Below are 13,944 nucleotides of genomic sequence, written 5' to 3' on the forward strand. Positions count from 1 at the left end.
TCACTTAAAGAAAAACATTTTAAAACAAAAAAATTCATGTGAGTCTATGAGGGTCAAAAAACACAATATAATGAGGAGCTCCAATGGTGTAATGGATAGAGCTGCAGTTCAAGGACCAAAAGCTTACAACAACAACAACAACAACAAATTACATTTCGATAGTACCGTTCACGTTGGGAGGATGTACCAACGTACTGGACAATCAAGGATTTGCACCTGAGCTTAGGGGTTAGAATGGGTGGAAATACTGTTTTGAATCCCAGTCCTTACTGGACTTTCTAGTCTTAGCTGAGGTTGTATTGGGAGAATAAATTCCTTGTGGGAAGAGGTCTGGCTCCGTTGTGACACCTTCTACAGTCGAGTGTCCTGTTGGTACTCACTACTAAGGCTCACACATGAATATTGGACACGTGGGCAGTCGACTGCAGGGCAACCAGCACCCGTGGAATGGTACTCCAGCAAGAGAAGAGACTTGGAGCAGAGAGATTGATTGGCTCTCTGCTCCTGATCAGAGCAGAAGAGCCAACGGATTTTTTCCCCACCTGGAATTCTTTTGTGTGGGGGGAAGGAATTGGACATATTAAATTTAAAAAAGACTTAAACCAGGCCCTATTGAAGAGAATAGCTTAAAAATTGAGGTTTCATAACTGATTCAATCAACAACAACAACAACTTGCATCTATATAGCAACCTTCACATAGGTAGCATCTCAGAGCGCTTAACAGTAGCTGAACTTGACACCAATCATAAAAAGCTTCAGTAAATCTTTGATGGAGAATTGTAATTTTCACCTCAGTGTTCCAAATGTGGCCTTATGAATGAGTCAGAGTTTTATAGATTCATAGAAGGTACAGCTCTAGAAACAGGTCATTCGGACCATTCGGTCCAGCAAGTGTTTATACTCCACACAAATGCTTATCATAGATCCTATCTGGAGTTCCATATCCCAGGCTTTTCTCCATATCCCTCAACTTTATTTTCCCTTAACCATGTCCAGTCTTTTTTTTAATGTGCATATGGTTGCAGTCCAAACAATTGACTTTGGCAGAGAATTCCACACTCACACCACTGTCTGTGTGAGAAGGTTTTTCCTAATCTCCGTTCTGAATCTCCCAGCTCTGATTCTAAATCTATGTCCTCCCATTCTTAAATGAAAACAATTTACTTTGAATGATGTTCAAATTCCATTTAGATTAATTCCTTTCCACGATTACCATGCTGCCACTCCCCACCAAAAATAATAGATCACGTTGACTTATTTATTCTCTTTTTTGGCCTATCGAGACAACTTTTGCTATTCTCCATTCCTCAAGTCCAGTCCATTGATCCAGCTCCGATGTTTATGAATTTCCTAAGTTGTTAACCAAAGCCTCACCTATTTTCTTGTTCATTTCCTTACGGGTTTTAGTTTGCATCCCATCTGGTCAAGATACCTTGAAGGCATTTAGGAGGAGAAATTCCACCTGGGTCCAGATTTACTCCATTATGTAACATTTCAGAGCTTCCGGAAGTTGCAAAATTATTGAATTGAGCCTGAACTTATAAGACAGTTTTCTGTGGTTCTTAAAAGAACTTATAAAAAAAGGCTGTATAATTATGGTTGTATGTAAGAATTTTCTAAATTCTGTCCGCCCTGAAATAGTACATAAATAGAGTAAATCTAGATAGCAGATGGAATTTCTCTTCTATAATGTACTGCGTATGTTCACAGCATGTGCTTTATTGACCTCTATATCACATTAGTGTATGTACAGTATATTCACAATCTATGGTTCGACCGGTATGGAATATTTTAGTCCTTATCCAACAATTCTGATGTGAAATATACTACGAATAATAATCCTTGCATTTGATATAGTGCCTTATTATACTGAGAAGATGTCTCAAAATGCTTCAAAGGATTCACTGTAAAGTGTAGTGAATGCGTGTTTTGTATGTGAATAAGGTAGCCAATTTCTACTTAGTAATGTCCCATAAACATCTTGGAAGTGAATGCCCAATTTTAACTGGGGGTTTGGTTGACCAGAACACCAGGAAAAACTCTTCTCTTTTTAAATCAGTACCATGGGATCTTTAACATCCAGACAGAACAGACAGAAGACTCCTAGCATGCCATTGAAAGCAAGCATCCCACTTCTTGTCTGGCTAGGACTACCCTACACAGGAGGATTTTAGTTTGCAGGGTTCATAGGAAATGAGTGAGAAGAATTTGTGCTGCCAGTCTGCTCGTCTAAGTTATGCTGTTCTTCTGAAGAGACCTTTACTCTTCTGCTGCTTAATGTTCCCTACCCTATCCATCCCACAACTAGATAGCGAGGAGGACATAAAGCTTTCAGCCACTCCACTCGCTCTCTTGAACTCCATCCTGGAGTCTTTCCAACTCACTGCCGCCAATCCCTTGTTCAAGGCCTGTCTCAAGGTATTCCTCTTTGATCACATGTCTGGTCTTCTTTCCCCTGCCCACCCTCTTTGGCTCCCACCCCCAGCTCAGTTGCTCAAACAGCATTGTCGAGTGTTTCAAGTCAACAACAACAACTTGCATTTATATAGTGCCTTCACGTAGGACAGCGGCTCAGAGCAGTTAAGACATTCTCCTGACACGAAAGGCGCGATATAAATGTAAATTGTACTGTATTTACTGCTTTATAACATTTACTAATTTATGCAAACTAAGATTACATCAGGTTTAGCAAGTGGAGAAGGGGCTGCTACAAATTAAATTCAGAAGGAGATATTAGGGTTTATTTAGTGACATTTAATGACATGCCTGATAATAATCCCTCAAAAAAAACAATAATAAATTGGTCATTTCAATCCACGACTGTTTGTGGGACACTACTGTGCGCAATTGGCTGCCACACTCTCGCCACGTCCTCCCGACGTGAAAAGCGCTATATCAAATGCAAGGATTATTATTATTATTATTATTATTATTCTGTGAAGCTCTTTGAGACATCTAGAAGACGTGAAAAGCGCAATATCAAATGCAAGGATTATTATTATTATTGTTCGCAAAATGGATTTGTTGTGTTAATTACAATGGTTGTAAATACTACATTAATTTATAAGAATCCCAAAAGCCAGCAAACTTGAATAAAGTTTGCTGGGCTGACAAGAGCTTCTAGACCTCGTTGGGTTCACTACAAGTGTCACAAATTATTATTTGCAAACCTGAAGTTGATATTAACAATTCTGGTCTGCAAATATTGCTAACTTGACGCCAAGTGACAGCCAAATATGTCCCAGTCCAAGATTTTTACTGTTATCCAACATTTTGTCAAGGATACTTACCTAGGAATTACCAGCACTAGAAGGAAAGACAAAATCATGGACAATTACAGCAGAAAAAAGAATGGAATAATGACATCAAATGGTGTGAGAGAAAAAGAAAAATCAAGTTCAATGGTCAAAGACCAAAAGAACTGCAATGTGATGATATGCCACTGACAATAATTCAACCTTGATCAGATCATAAATTGTACCTGAAGCTAAACATTCATGGTAGAGTCGGGATGGCTGGTTTACAGTCTCCAATTCTATGCAAACATCCAATGCAATAAAAGTGGTTAAGAAACCAAATGGATAAATGCATTGTACATAGGATGGCACCATTAATCTTCAGAGTCTGCATTTATAGGTTCAGAAAATCTTGTACACATAAGTTCATAATTGCTCTGCACCTGTTTTTCATGACTATTTCAAAATGCCATCTGCAGTTGTGCGTTTCAATTTCACATCACATATAGTAGGCATTTGATACAATTCAATATGCAAGTCTTTAAGAGAATGCTAAATTCACGGTATTAGCAAAATTCCCTGGATTGAAAGCCAAGGTGATATTAAATGAAAAAGCTCTCTCTGGAGAGGGGACTAGTACAGGGATCAATTCTGGGTTGTTGGTGTTTAAACTGTTCATAGCTGTTTTGAAGTAGAGCAGCTCTTGTAATATAACATTTGCTGACAGTGCTAAGTGTGCAGTACACTTGTATGTAATAGTTTTCTGCAATGGCAAGAGGCATATTGTACTACTTGGGTGGTGTATTTTAAATGATTATTTTTCAAATTGATAGGTGATGGCTGTGCTCAGTGTGTCAGCAGGAAGCAGCTCCAGCTCATGTCTAGCATAGCCTCATGCAAAATTAAGCTGATTCTACTGGGGGAGAAATTCTGTTCTGCATTAGGTGTAGCGCCTTTGGTGATAAGCGACTCGAAAAAGGAAATCTCTTTAGCGGGCGACTTCACCAAAGGTGACATGTGCAACGCTGAGCAGAATTTTTACCCTATTTACTTTAGTCCCTCCTGCCCTCCGTTCCACCATTGGTAGTCACTCTTTCAGCCACTGGGCACCGAAACTCTGGAACACTCTTCCTCTATCCCTCCTCCATGCCCTTCCTTCCCCATCTTCAGGTCACACCTGAAGACCTTCCTCTTCAACCGTGTTTTTGGTCAGCTCCCCCCAGCTTGGTGTCGTGCTCTGCCACTGTCAAGCACTCAAGCATGCTTCCCTGTGTTAGGGCCGCTATATATAACCTCACTAAAGCCAGTCAGGAACCTGGGTGTCTTGTTTGACCCTGAACTGTCCTTTCTCCCCCACATCCCCACTATGACTGGCACTGCCTACCATCACCTCCGCAACATTGCCAGACTCCGTCAGTGCCTCACCCCTCAGGCTGCCAAAACCATCACCTGCGCATTCGTCACATCAAGGTTCGATAATGGAAACTCCCTCCTCATCGGCCTTCCCAACTCTTCCCTTCACAAGCTGCAGATCATCCAAAACTCTGCAGCTTGTGTACTCTCGCACACCAGTCTCCGCGACCCCATCACTCCCACCCTCGCCCTCTCCACTGGCTCCCCATCCTCCAGAGGATTGAGTTCAAGATCCTTGTCCTCACTCTCAAGGCCATCCATGGGCGTGCCCTCTCCTACCTCTCTGACCTGCTACCAACCTGCCTGCTCCTTTTGTTCAGCGGGCTCCGGCCTGCTCCATGTCTCCTGCCCGACCCTCCCGACCATCGGTGGCCGGGCTTTCAGCCTCTCTGCCCGCACACTCTGGAATTCTATCCCACAGTCCCTTCGCCTCGCTTCCTCCCTTGCCTCCTTCAAGGCCGGTCTCAAGACCCTCCGCTTTGTTCGTGCCCTCAGTCGCCCTCTCACCTCTCTGCCTTCCCTCACCCCTATCCCACCCCTCCCCCATGCTCCCGATGTGAAAGATGCTCTATAGATGTAATTTTGTTGTTGTTGTTGTAAATGCATGTTTTTGTGGTTGTTAACTGTAACCATGAAGGCTAATTCCCTCCTGTAGCAGTAAATGCTTTAATTTCTCATGCCAGCTTTCCTTACAGGATTTCTAAGAGAGATTGAAAAGTCGTGTCATTCAGGACTAGCGCAGGATTCTGATTCTGCCACAATGCCCATCTTGGGTGCCCAACCAAGTACTGTTAAGCAACTCAGGTCATGAAAGACGCTACATAAATGTAAAATTCGCAATGCATTGTGTTGTAAATCGTTAATATTGTGCTATTGTTAGCACACCAGCTCGGAGTCAGTTCCACCACTGTTAAGCACTCTGAAACACTACCCTGGGTGGAGGGCGCTATATAAGTGTAAGTTGTTGTTGTTATTGTGCTATTTGCTGAAGCTGTTATTTCTAAGCAAAATTCACAGAAACTGCCAATACATATCACAGAATATGAAGAATAACAAATTGAAACTCTTTCTTAAAGAGTAGGTGCAGAAATATCCATTAAATCACTGCAGAACCCCAATACTGAAGAAATGTCCATCAACACCCCAAGTAAAATATTATTTTCTCCTCTACAAATGTAACTCTTTTTATGTTATTCAACAATGTCGTGTCTAAGCTCCCAAGGCAGCTGCAATTCGATGTGGGAATGCAATTTGATACCGAGGGTCAGAGGTGAGAAACTTTCATCTTTCGTGACTAACAGACAAGATCCAACAGCAATATTGTTCCGAGTAAGTGATAGGCTTGATTGGACCAGTACATCAACTACTATAATTTGGGTGATATGGATAGCCACATGGCAGTTATTCTGCTCCATGTTGTACATTCATTAATGTGGGCTAAGCCCTCGACTTCTCAAATAGGTACAGCTTGCAAATTTGTCCCTTGTGCACAGGGATGCAATTCTGTATGAATAATAATAATAATAAATAATAATAATCATTGCATTTGATACAGTGCTTATCATATTGTTGAGACATCTTAAAACGCTTCACAGGATCTAATGTAAAATGGTTGACTGTGTATTTTGTGGGCAAAATGCAGCAGCCAGTTGCTCACAGCTATGGAGGGAGTGACCAATTTTACTTCAGGGAATTGTTGGCCTCGACAACATAATAATCCTCCCAACATGCCCCAGGTCTGACAAAGGGTTGTGGACCCGAAACGTTGACTCACTTTCCTTTCTCCATAGATGCTGCCTGACCTGCTGAATGTTCCCAGCGACTCCTGTTTTTGTTTTTAGATTTCCAGCATCTACAGTATTTTTTGTTTTGATAATAATCTTTGTATTTGATACAGTACCCTATCACATTATTGAGATGTCTCAATGTGCTTCACAGGAAATACTGTAAAATGTATTTTAGAGTGCTGTATATTTTGCGGCAAATGTAGGGATAACTTGGCATTGAAGCTCTTAAATTAAATTGTACGTTTAAAATTGCGTTAATGTTTTCTTGTGATTGCACACAAACAGATTTGCAAAATTTTAGCTCATGCAAAATCTAAAGAATACTGTCTCTACTTGTATCAACAGTGTATCACATGGAACGCATAGAACAGAATGACCTCTATGTTTTTCAGCTCATCTGGAGAGAAATAGATAAGCTAATAATATTAATAATGCTACATTTAATACAGAGTGTATAATATCAAGTATGTCTTCACAAAATTCTGTGCAATGTAGTGACTGCATATTTTGTCAATGACGAGTAAAAATATATAGTAACCCTACTGTCTTCCTTAAGGTTTGTGGCTGGATAAACATCACACTGTATTTAGATTACTTTGTACCAGGTGTAGAGTATTATTATTAGTAGTATTTTATGATTATTGTCACTATTATGATCTGATGATTAAATGCTTGAAGAAAAAAATACATTGAAGGATCTGGGTGAAAAAGCAGGAGAATAGGATTAGAGTGGACAGTGCAAGTAGGAGATCAGCACAGACACAGACATAAACTTTCTATGATTTTATGCCAGGATTCTTCTTTTTTCCGAAACTTCCTGCCAAATTCAAATACATTTCTGACAGACTTACGAAGGCTCCTCAGACACAGCCACTATTTCCTCCAGTTCCTGGGCCTGCTTATACCAGGGCAGCTTAGCTTCCACAGGCAGCTTCTCTGGAAACAGACAATAAGAATACCTTTGAAGACTTTGGACAATGGAATCCACCTCAAATGATCTTCAACCTATCTTAGCCAGCAAGATCATAAAGTTTAAGATGGTGCAGAATTGTCAAAGGTTCTTAAATCCTGTCTTAATGTGGAAGCTTTTTAAGACCTGTGGAATATTGGCATCCAAATTGATAGTAAATTTAAGAATTTTCCACAATTCTGTTATGGGAAACTCGTCTCACGCACTAAGATTGATTTTTCCATGAACAGAACATCAATACTGTGCTATGAACTCAAATGAAGTACAGTTCCTACACACCAAAACACAAACACTTGGGTTTTGAAACGCTTCAGCAGACAAACATTGGATTGAGACAAAGTGGGTGGACAAAAGATTTGCACAGTAAACCCCCGAGGAATAACTCATGCAGCTATAATGATCCAGTTGCTTCAGCTCCGTGATGACTCACAATCCAACAGAACAAGAACAGCTGTCTCATGGCAACACCACCTCCTCCAAGGTCCCCTCCAAGTCACTCACCATCCCAATTTGGACATACATTCCCCATCACTCCTTCGTTGCTGGGTCAAAATTGTGCAACACAATTGTGGAAGAACCATCACCACCAGGATTGCAGCAGTTCAAAGAGAAGATCCCACCATCTCAGGACAACCAGGGCTGGACTTGCCAGTGTCCCTCCCATACTGAGATGAATAAAGGCAATCAAATGGTGCTAAATATACACCTTAATATAATCCTTCATATTTACCTTTTGGTTTGTAGCATGGGACAGGGATGGTGCATTCTTCCTTGATGTGAGGTTTTTTCTTAGAGTTACATCCACCCGCATGCAGTCCTCTGTGGTCAATACAAAGGACCACTCTGTATCTGAGTCCTTGTCCGCATGTCACTGTACACTGGGAGGACAGGGGGAAGAGAAGAGCAATACTAAATAAAAGATGTGGCCTTACATCTGCAGCCATAAATGCATTCATCTGCCTGAGAACAAGAGACAAATAAATGAATATAATTAAAATAACAGAGCTCTGTGTAATGTGCTGGTGCACTGTGATACTTATTGCTGCTGCCAAGAAAAGCACTTGGATATGAATTAAGGGCATAACACCAGTCTATGAAAAAGTCATGCTCTTAAATGGTCAACAAATTATGTTGCCCTGTAGCGAGTGAATCATACCAATAAAATTTCAAAGTTAGTGCCTGATGACAACAACAGTGAGAAAATGTTGACTTACGACAGTTGCCTTTCCAAGGAAGCAACAGCATGTTGGGTCAGGAGGGCATCTCACATAAAGCAATAGTCATCTTGATGACGCATGACAGATACCATCCTTGGTATCTTTTCCACCAAACAGACATCAATTCTATCACTAAGGTGTGTGGTCACATTGTAATCATTTTAGACTGAATCACACCCCAGTGAAAAGGATTATTCCAACTATGGTTGGAAATTTGGCTTAGGGAAAAAATGTTTTTGAAAGTTTAGCATTTTATTGCAAAAAAAGAAAATTCTTATGAAGTGACTGAGTGGAACTAATGGGCTTTAGGTGTACTTGCCAAAGCAGGGTCAGACTTGATTTCAGTCTCATCCTTAACATATCCAGTCTATCTGGAGTTTGAGAAGATAGTGAGTCTAACAGTTTATCACTGGCTAATTATTTATATGACAGTACCTCTCCTTATATGTCCATACAATTGGAGCATAAGGGACATTGTATATTGAGCATTCTTCTTTTCATTCACATTATTCCTGTCCACGATGACAGGTTTGTTTCATGTTTAAAGATTTTAACCCATGATTCAAATTCTGGGAGATGGAGACCACAATTCTTCTCACTTTATCTGCTGATCAGAAGATGTGCATTTTAGCTTTAGATTTGATCAGATTGACTCAATCCAGTAGCGATAAGAAAACAGTGTGAGTAAAACACAACAGGATATCACAAGATAAATATTATGATATAAACCCTGCAGTTTATAGAGGGGAAAAATGAACAATTCATAAATATCAAATCACAAATTGCATTATTTAACCCCATAAACTATGTTTAACCATGTTTAACAATATTCAGTCACTAAATTTTAGGGTAAAATCCTTTGAAGCACTTTGTGATGTCTTAAAGGCAAATGCGAGGATTATGATATTGTTATATTAACCTATGTTTGGATTGGGTGGTACAGCGCAAAATGAAAAGGGACAAAGTGGCAGCAGTGCTCACTTTATATATTCAGTTCCAAGAAGCTGTTTTTTTTAATCTATAGGTTATTGACTCCTATGAGCTGCCACTGAAATATCTCACTGATGGAACAAATAAACAATATAAACTAAGCAATTTGTTAAAAAATAAAGCACCTTGTTGCTGCAGCAAGGGATAGTTTATATAGCTTGATCTCATTCAGTACAATTCAGTGAATCATGGGTCATCATCCACATCAATTTATTCTGGTTTTGATGAGAAGCACAGCACAGCATGAAGTGAGCTCAGAGAGGTATTTTGTTTCGTGAGCTGGATTTGGGTAAGGTCATATATATTTAATGTATCCCAGTTGCTGGGTCTATTGCTGTCTCAGAAAACATGGTGATGATGTGGCAGTAGTAAGATTAGGTGCAGAAGACTTTGGGAATTGACTAGAGTTAGATGGAGATTGATATGAGGGAATGAATTTAAATATATAAAGCCTCATCTGATTGGAATCAGCTGTTTAAACTGATCTAAACCGATGAACAGTGGCAGAGACATGACAGTGACAGAGACATGGGTGGGGGTGCTGTGGAAGGAGCAGGAGAGAAGCAGAACCTAACTCATGGTCTGCATTGCAATACCGCTGGAATTGAGCTAAATATAATGCAGCTGAACTTGAATGTTGCACTGGTAAGTTTCTTGCTACTTGTTTGTCTAGAACAACACCTAAATGTCAGGATTTTATTTTTTTAATCAGGAGATGAATGAAAGAAATCCTCAAACCCTTCCCTCCTCAATGACAGGTCAAATCTTGCTTCACAAGATTTATTCCGATGTGTAGTGACTGTAAACTTTATAGGCTAAAGCAGCAGCGAATTTGCGCACACCAATGTCCCACAAACAGCCATGAAGTGAATGAACAATTTTATCTGTGTATTGCTGGCCAGAACACCAGGAGACATTCCCTCCTCTAGTGGGATGGGACCTTTAAAATCCACCTGAATAAGCAGACGTGGCTTCGGTTTAATGTCTCATAAAATAACTCCAAGCACTGCATTTGAGTGCGAAACCAGGATGCTATGAGTTCAAACACCCAATGTGGGGCTTCTATCCCTAATCACCTGACACATAGGCAAGTGTGCTACCAACTGAGCCAAACTGACTCTCATATTCGGGCATATTATTACAGGACACACTCAAGCTCAGGTACATCCAGCTTCACTTTCACTTCTACTTTCACTCACTTGTGTTTAGGCACAAGTTGGACAACAGACACTAGACAATTTTCCAAAAGTAACCTAGATTAATATTATTTATGGTGGAACTTTAACAGCTGCAGTTTTCTGACGATGGACCAATTTTTAAAAAAAATGCAGAGAACGAATGTGGTCACGGCAGAGACATCAGGACTGAAACAGTAGTTGATACTGGCCTCCATACAAGAATGGGTACATTCCTTCTAAGAACACATCTAGAAACTGAGACAGCTTCCCAAATGTTGCTAACAATGAGGCAATTGTGGACTGTTGTTTTCACTCCTGATATTGTCTGTGTCGGCAGGAATTAGGTAATTAAAGGGATTTTGTGACAGCATGTCTGAAATCATAAGATGAAAGAAATGCTTACCGGAGACCATTCCTGGGTCAACCACTTTGGACAGTCAAAGAGGTTACAAGGCTGCACGACAGGAAACTTGTGTGTGTACATGCACTTCCACTCCTCCACTGTGTTTATCTGTCCATTAATGTCTTCCTCCACACAGGAGATAGTGCGGATCTGAACACCTCCACCACAGGAGCTGGAGCAGGAAGTCCAGGGACTGCTGTCCCATCTGATAAGATACAAGAAACAGTCAAGCTTGGGTGCACTGCATTTACAGGTAAATTCTCAGTGACATGCAAGACAAGGGGCACAGTTTCATCACTGAGGTTCATGGCAATGACTTTGCACCTGATGTGCAAGCGAATAGAGGCACCTGCAATACAGCTATTTTAATGTTCATACATCCTACTGAGGGGTTTTATTGCTGTCTCTGGCACCAAGATTCAGGTCATGTCAGGGTGCTCTTCCACACTGAGCTGTTTCATAAACCACAAGCACATTTTTGAGAGGTATAGCTGTAATAAGCTGTTTGCCTTAAACCATGAGACTCGAGGGTTTAGAAACTTCAATTAAAAAGCTGTAAGTTGGATTAGAGTTTAGATTTGTTACCTAGAGAGTTATAAAGTACCTCCCAATAAAAGCAGCTGGTGCTCCATACATTAACTCCTTCAGAATACATATTTGCTTGGGACCCATTTGGGAGGTAAAAACAGTGTGCAGAATCAGATGGACACTCTGTGGGACACAATGGTTTCTATGCTACTGGAGCCAGGAAATGTATATCTGCAATGAAGCTGGGAATGTGGTGACAGATATTCATAGAATCATCATAGAATTACACAGCCAAGAAGGAGGCCATTCGGCCTTTCGTGTCTGTGCCGGCTCTTTGAAATGAGCTATCCAAATCAATCCCACTCTACGCTCTCTCCCCATAGCCCTGCAAACTTGTTCTCACCAAATAATTATCTAATTCTCTCTTAAAAGCTGTTATCGAATCAGCTTCCACCACCCTTTCAGGCAATGAATTCCAGATTCGAACAATTCGCTGTGTAAAAAAAATTTCTCCTCACCTTCCCTCTGTTTCTTTTAACAACTATTTTAAATTGGTGCCCTCAGGTTACCGACCCATCCGCCAGTGGAAATAGTTCCTCCTCGTTCACCCTATCGAATCACCTCATAATTTTGAAAACTTCTATTAATTCTCCTTTTAACCTCCTCTGCTCCAAGGAGAATAATCCTGGCTTCTCTAGCCTCTCCTGATAACTGAGGTCCCTCATTCCTGGTACAATCCTGGTAAATCTCCTTTGCACCCTCTCCAATGCCTTGACATCCTTCCTAAAGTGTGGTACCCAGAATTGAGCACAGTACTCTAGCTGAGGTCTAACCACATATATTATGTGGGAACATTTTGAATGTTTTTCTTGAGGTTTATCAATAGGAATCAGGGAGTTTCTATGTGAAACATTGCTCCAGGAGTAGATTTTGTGTGGTCTGTGGAAGGATCAGGTCTGGTGGGTCAATGGTGGTCCTACATTTTTTGTTACATTCTTTATGTCCGTAAAGATTTTTTCGCTGCTCATGAGCCGATTGGTTTAATTTTTTCTGGGGGGACGAGGTGTATGGAAGGTAACATGTTTTAAAATTTGTAAATGGCTGAATAAACGAGCTGACAAATGAAGGAGCTAATCCTTCTACATTTCCTTACTGATCAATGCATTCAGTGGTTCACTGTCAAATGGTATTTACACTTATGGGGGCCAGAAATCCCATCTGGCTCTAGCCATAGCCTATCTGCTTAACATTTTACAACATTTACGTTTTTAAATCCAGTCTCTGGTTTTCCACAGGTTCTTATAACAACTACAGGAAACCGGCTCCCAAATGAAGACTGGATTTTAAAAAATTGCCAAAAATTGCATTCTCTGAAAATTTAAGAAAATAGTTTAAGTCTAAACCCAGGTGGAATCTTTGGCCCATGAACTTGGGTGATCTTGGATCAGCGGCAAAGTCTTGTGAGTTGATGTGACATATATGGTTCTATGCTAGATAGATAATTAAAAAGGAGGAATGTTTTAGGGTATGGGGAAAGCCAGATAAATGGGACTGAAGAGATTGCTCATTTAAAGACCAGCTTAGACACAATGGGCTGGATGGCCTTCTTCTGTGCTGTAGGTATCTTTGGTTCCATACATAGGGGTCCCCTGCTTTATTTATCTCAATTTAAATTGCAAGATACTGTTTTCCTGAGGAGAATTTTTTCAACCAGCCTATCATGATTAGATGTCCTATGAAGGATCTAATGCAAAATGATCAGCCCTCTTCTTGCTACCTTAGTTGTATAAAATGGGATGTTAACACCTGTGAATTAACCAAACAGATTTGCAAGGTTTTGAGAAAATAATGGACAAGTTATTTTCTATATCGACTAATAGGTAAGCTACAAGCCTCCAATTAAAGTGTTAAGTGGACATCTCAAAGTGTAAGTCAGGGATGTCATCAAGTGTTTGGTGTCAAACAGTCTGAGATCTGCATAATGTAACAGGATCTTATATCAGACTGAGGATGTTTGCACTGCTCACCCTGCAGAAAGAAGTACATTAAAACAAAACTGTTTGTGGAGAACAAGGCAGGGTACTTGTGTAAACTTATGTTCTTGTGCCAACCCAGGAAGAAATTGTGCGCCAAATTATTTTGTTTAAGTTTTGTAGAAGTCTCAGTGGGTGATGCTATCTTTCCCAGTATGTTTAGTGCACATTAAGTTCATCTAATGGGG

The 13,944-nt window shown here is 40.4% G+C and overlaps 1 protein-coding gene across 1 annotated transcript in view; it reads right to left on the reverse strand.

Moving 5' to 3' along the window:
* Positions 1-13,944, reverse strand: part of LOC103178080 (ADAMTS-like protein 1) — a 162,562-nt gene that overhangs the window by 90,559 nt on the left and 58,059 nt on the right. The window contains exons 10-12 of the mRNA XM_007892594.2: positions 11,196-11,400; positions 8,138-8,285; positions 7,289-7,373 (exon numbers count right to left, since the gene is read on the reverse strand). Of these exons, the coding sequence (XP_007890785.2) occupies positions 7,289-7,373; positions 8,138-8,285; positions 11,196-11,400 (438 nt within the window). The remainder of the gene's footprint in view (positions 1-7,288; positions 7,374-8,137; positions 8,286-11,195; positions 11,401-13,944) is intronic.

This window comes from Callorhinchus milii, unplaced genomic scaffold (genome assembly GCF_018977255.1).
Source record: "Callorhinchus milii isolate IMCB2004 unplaced genomic scaffold, IMCB_Cmil_1.0 Scaffold1, whole genome shotgun sequence".
NCBI classification, from domain to species: Eukaryota; Metazoa; Chordata; class Chondrichthyes; order Chimaeriformes; family Callorhinchidae; genus Callorhinchus; species Callorhinchus milii.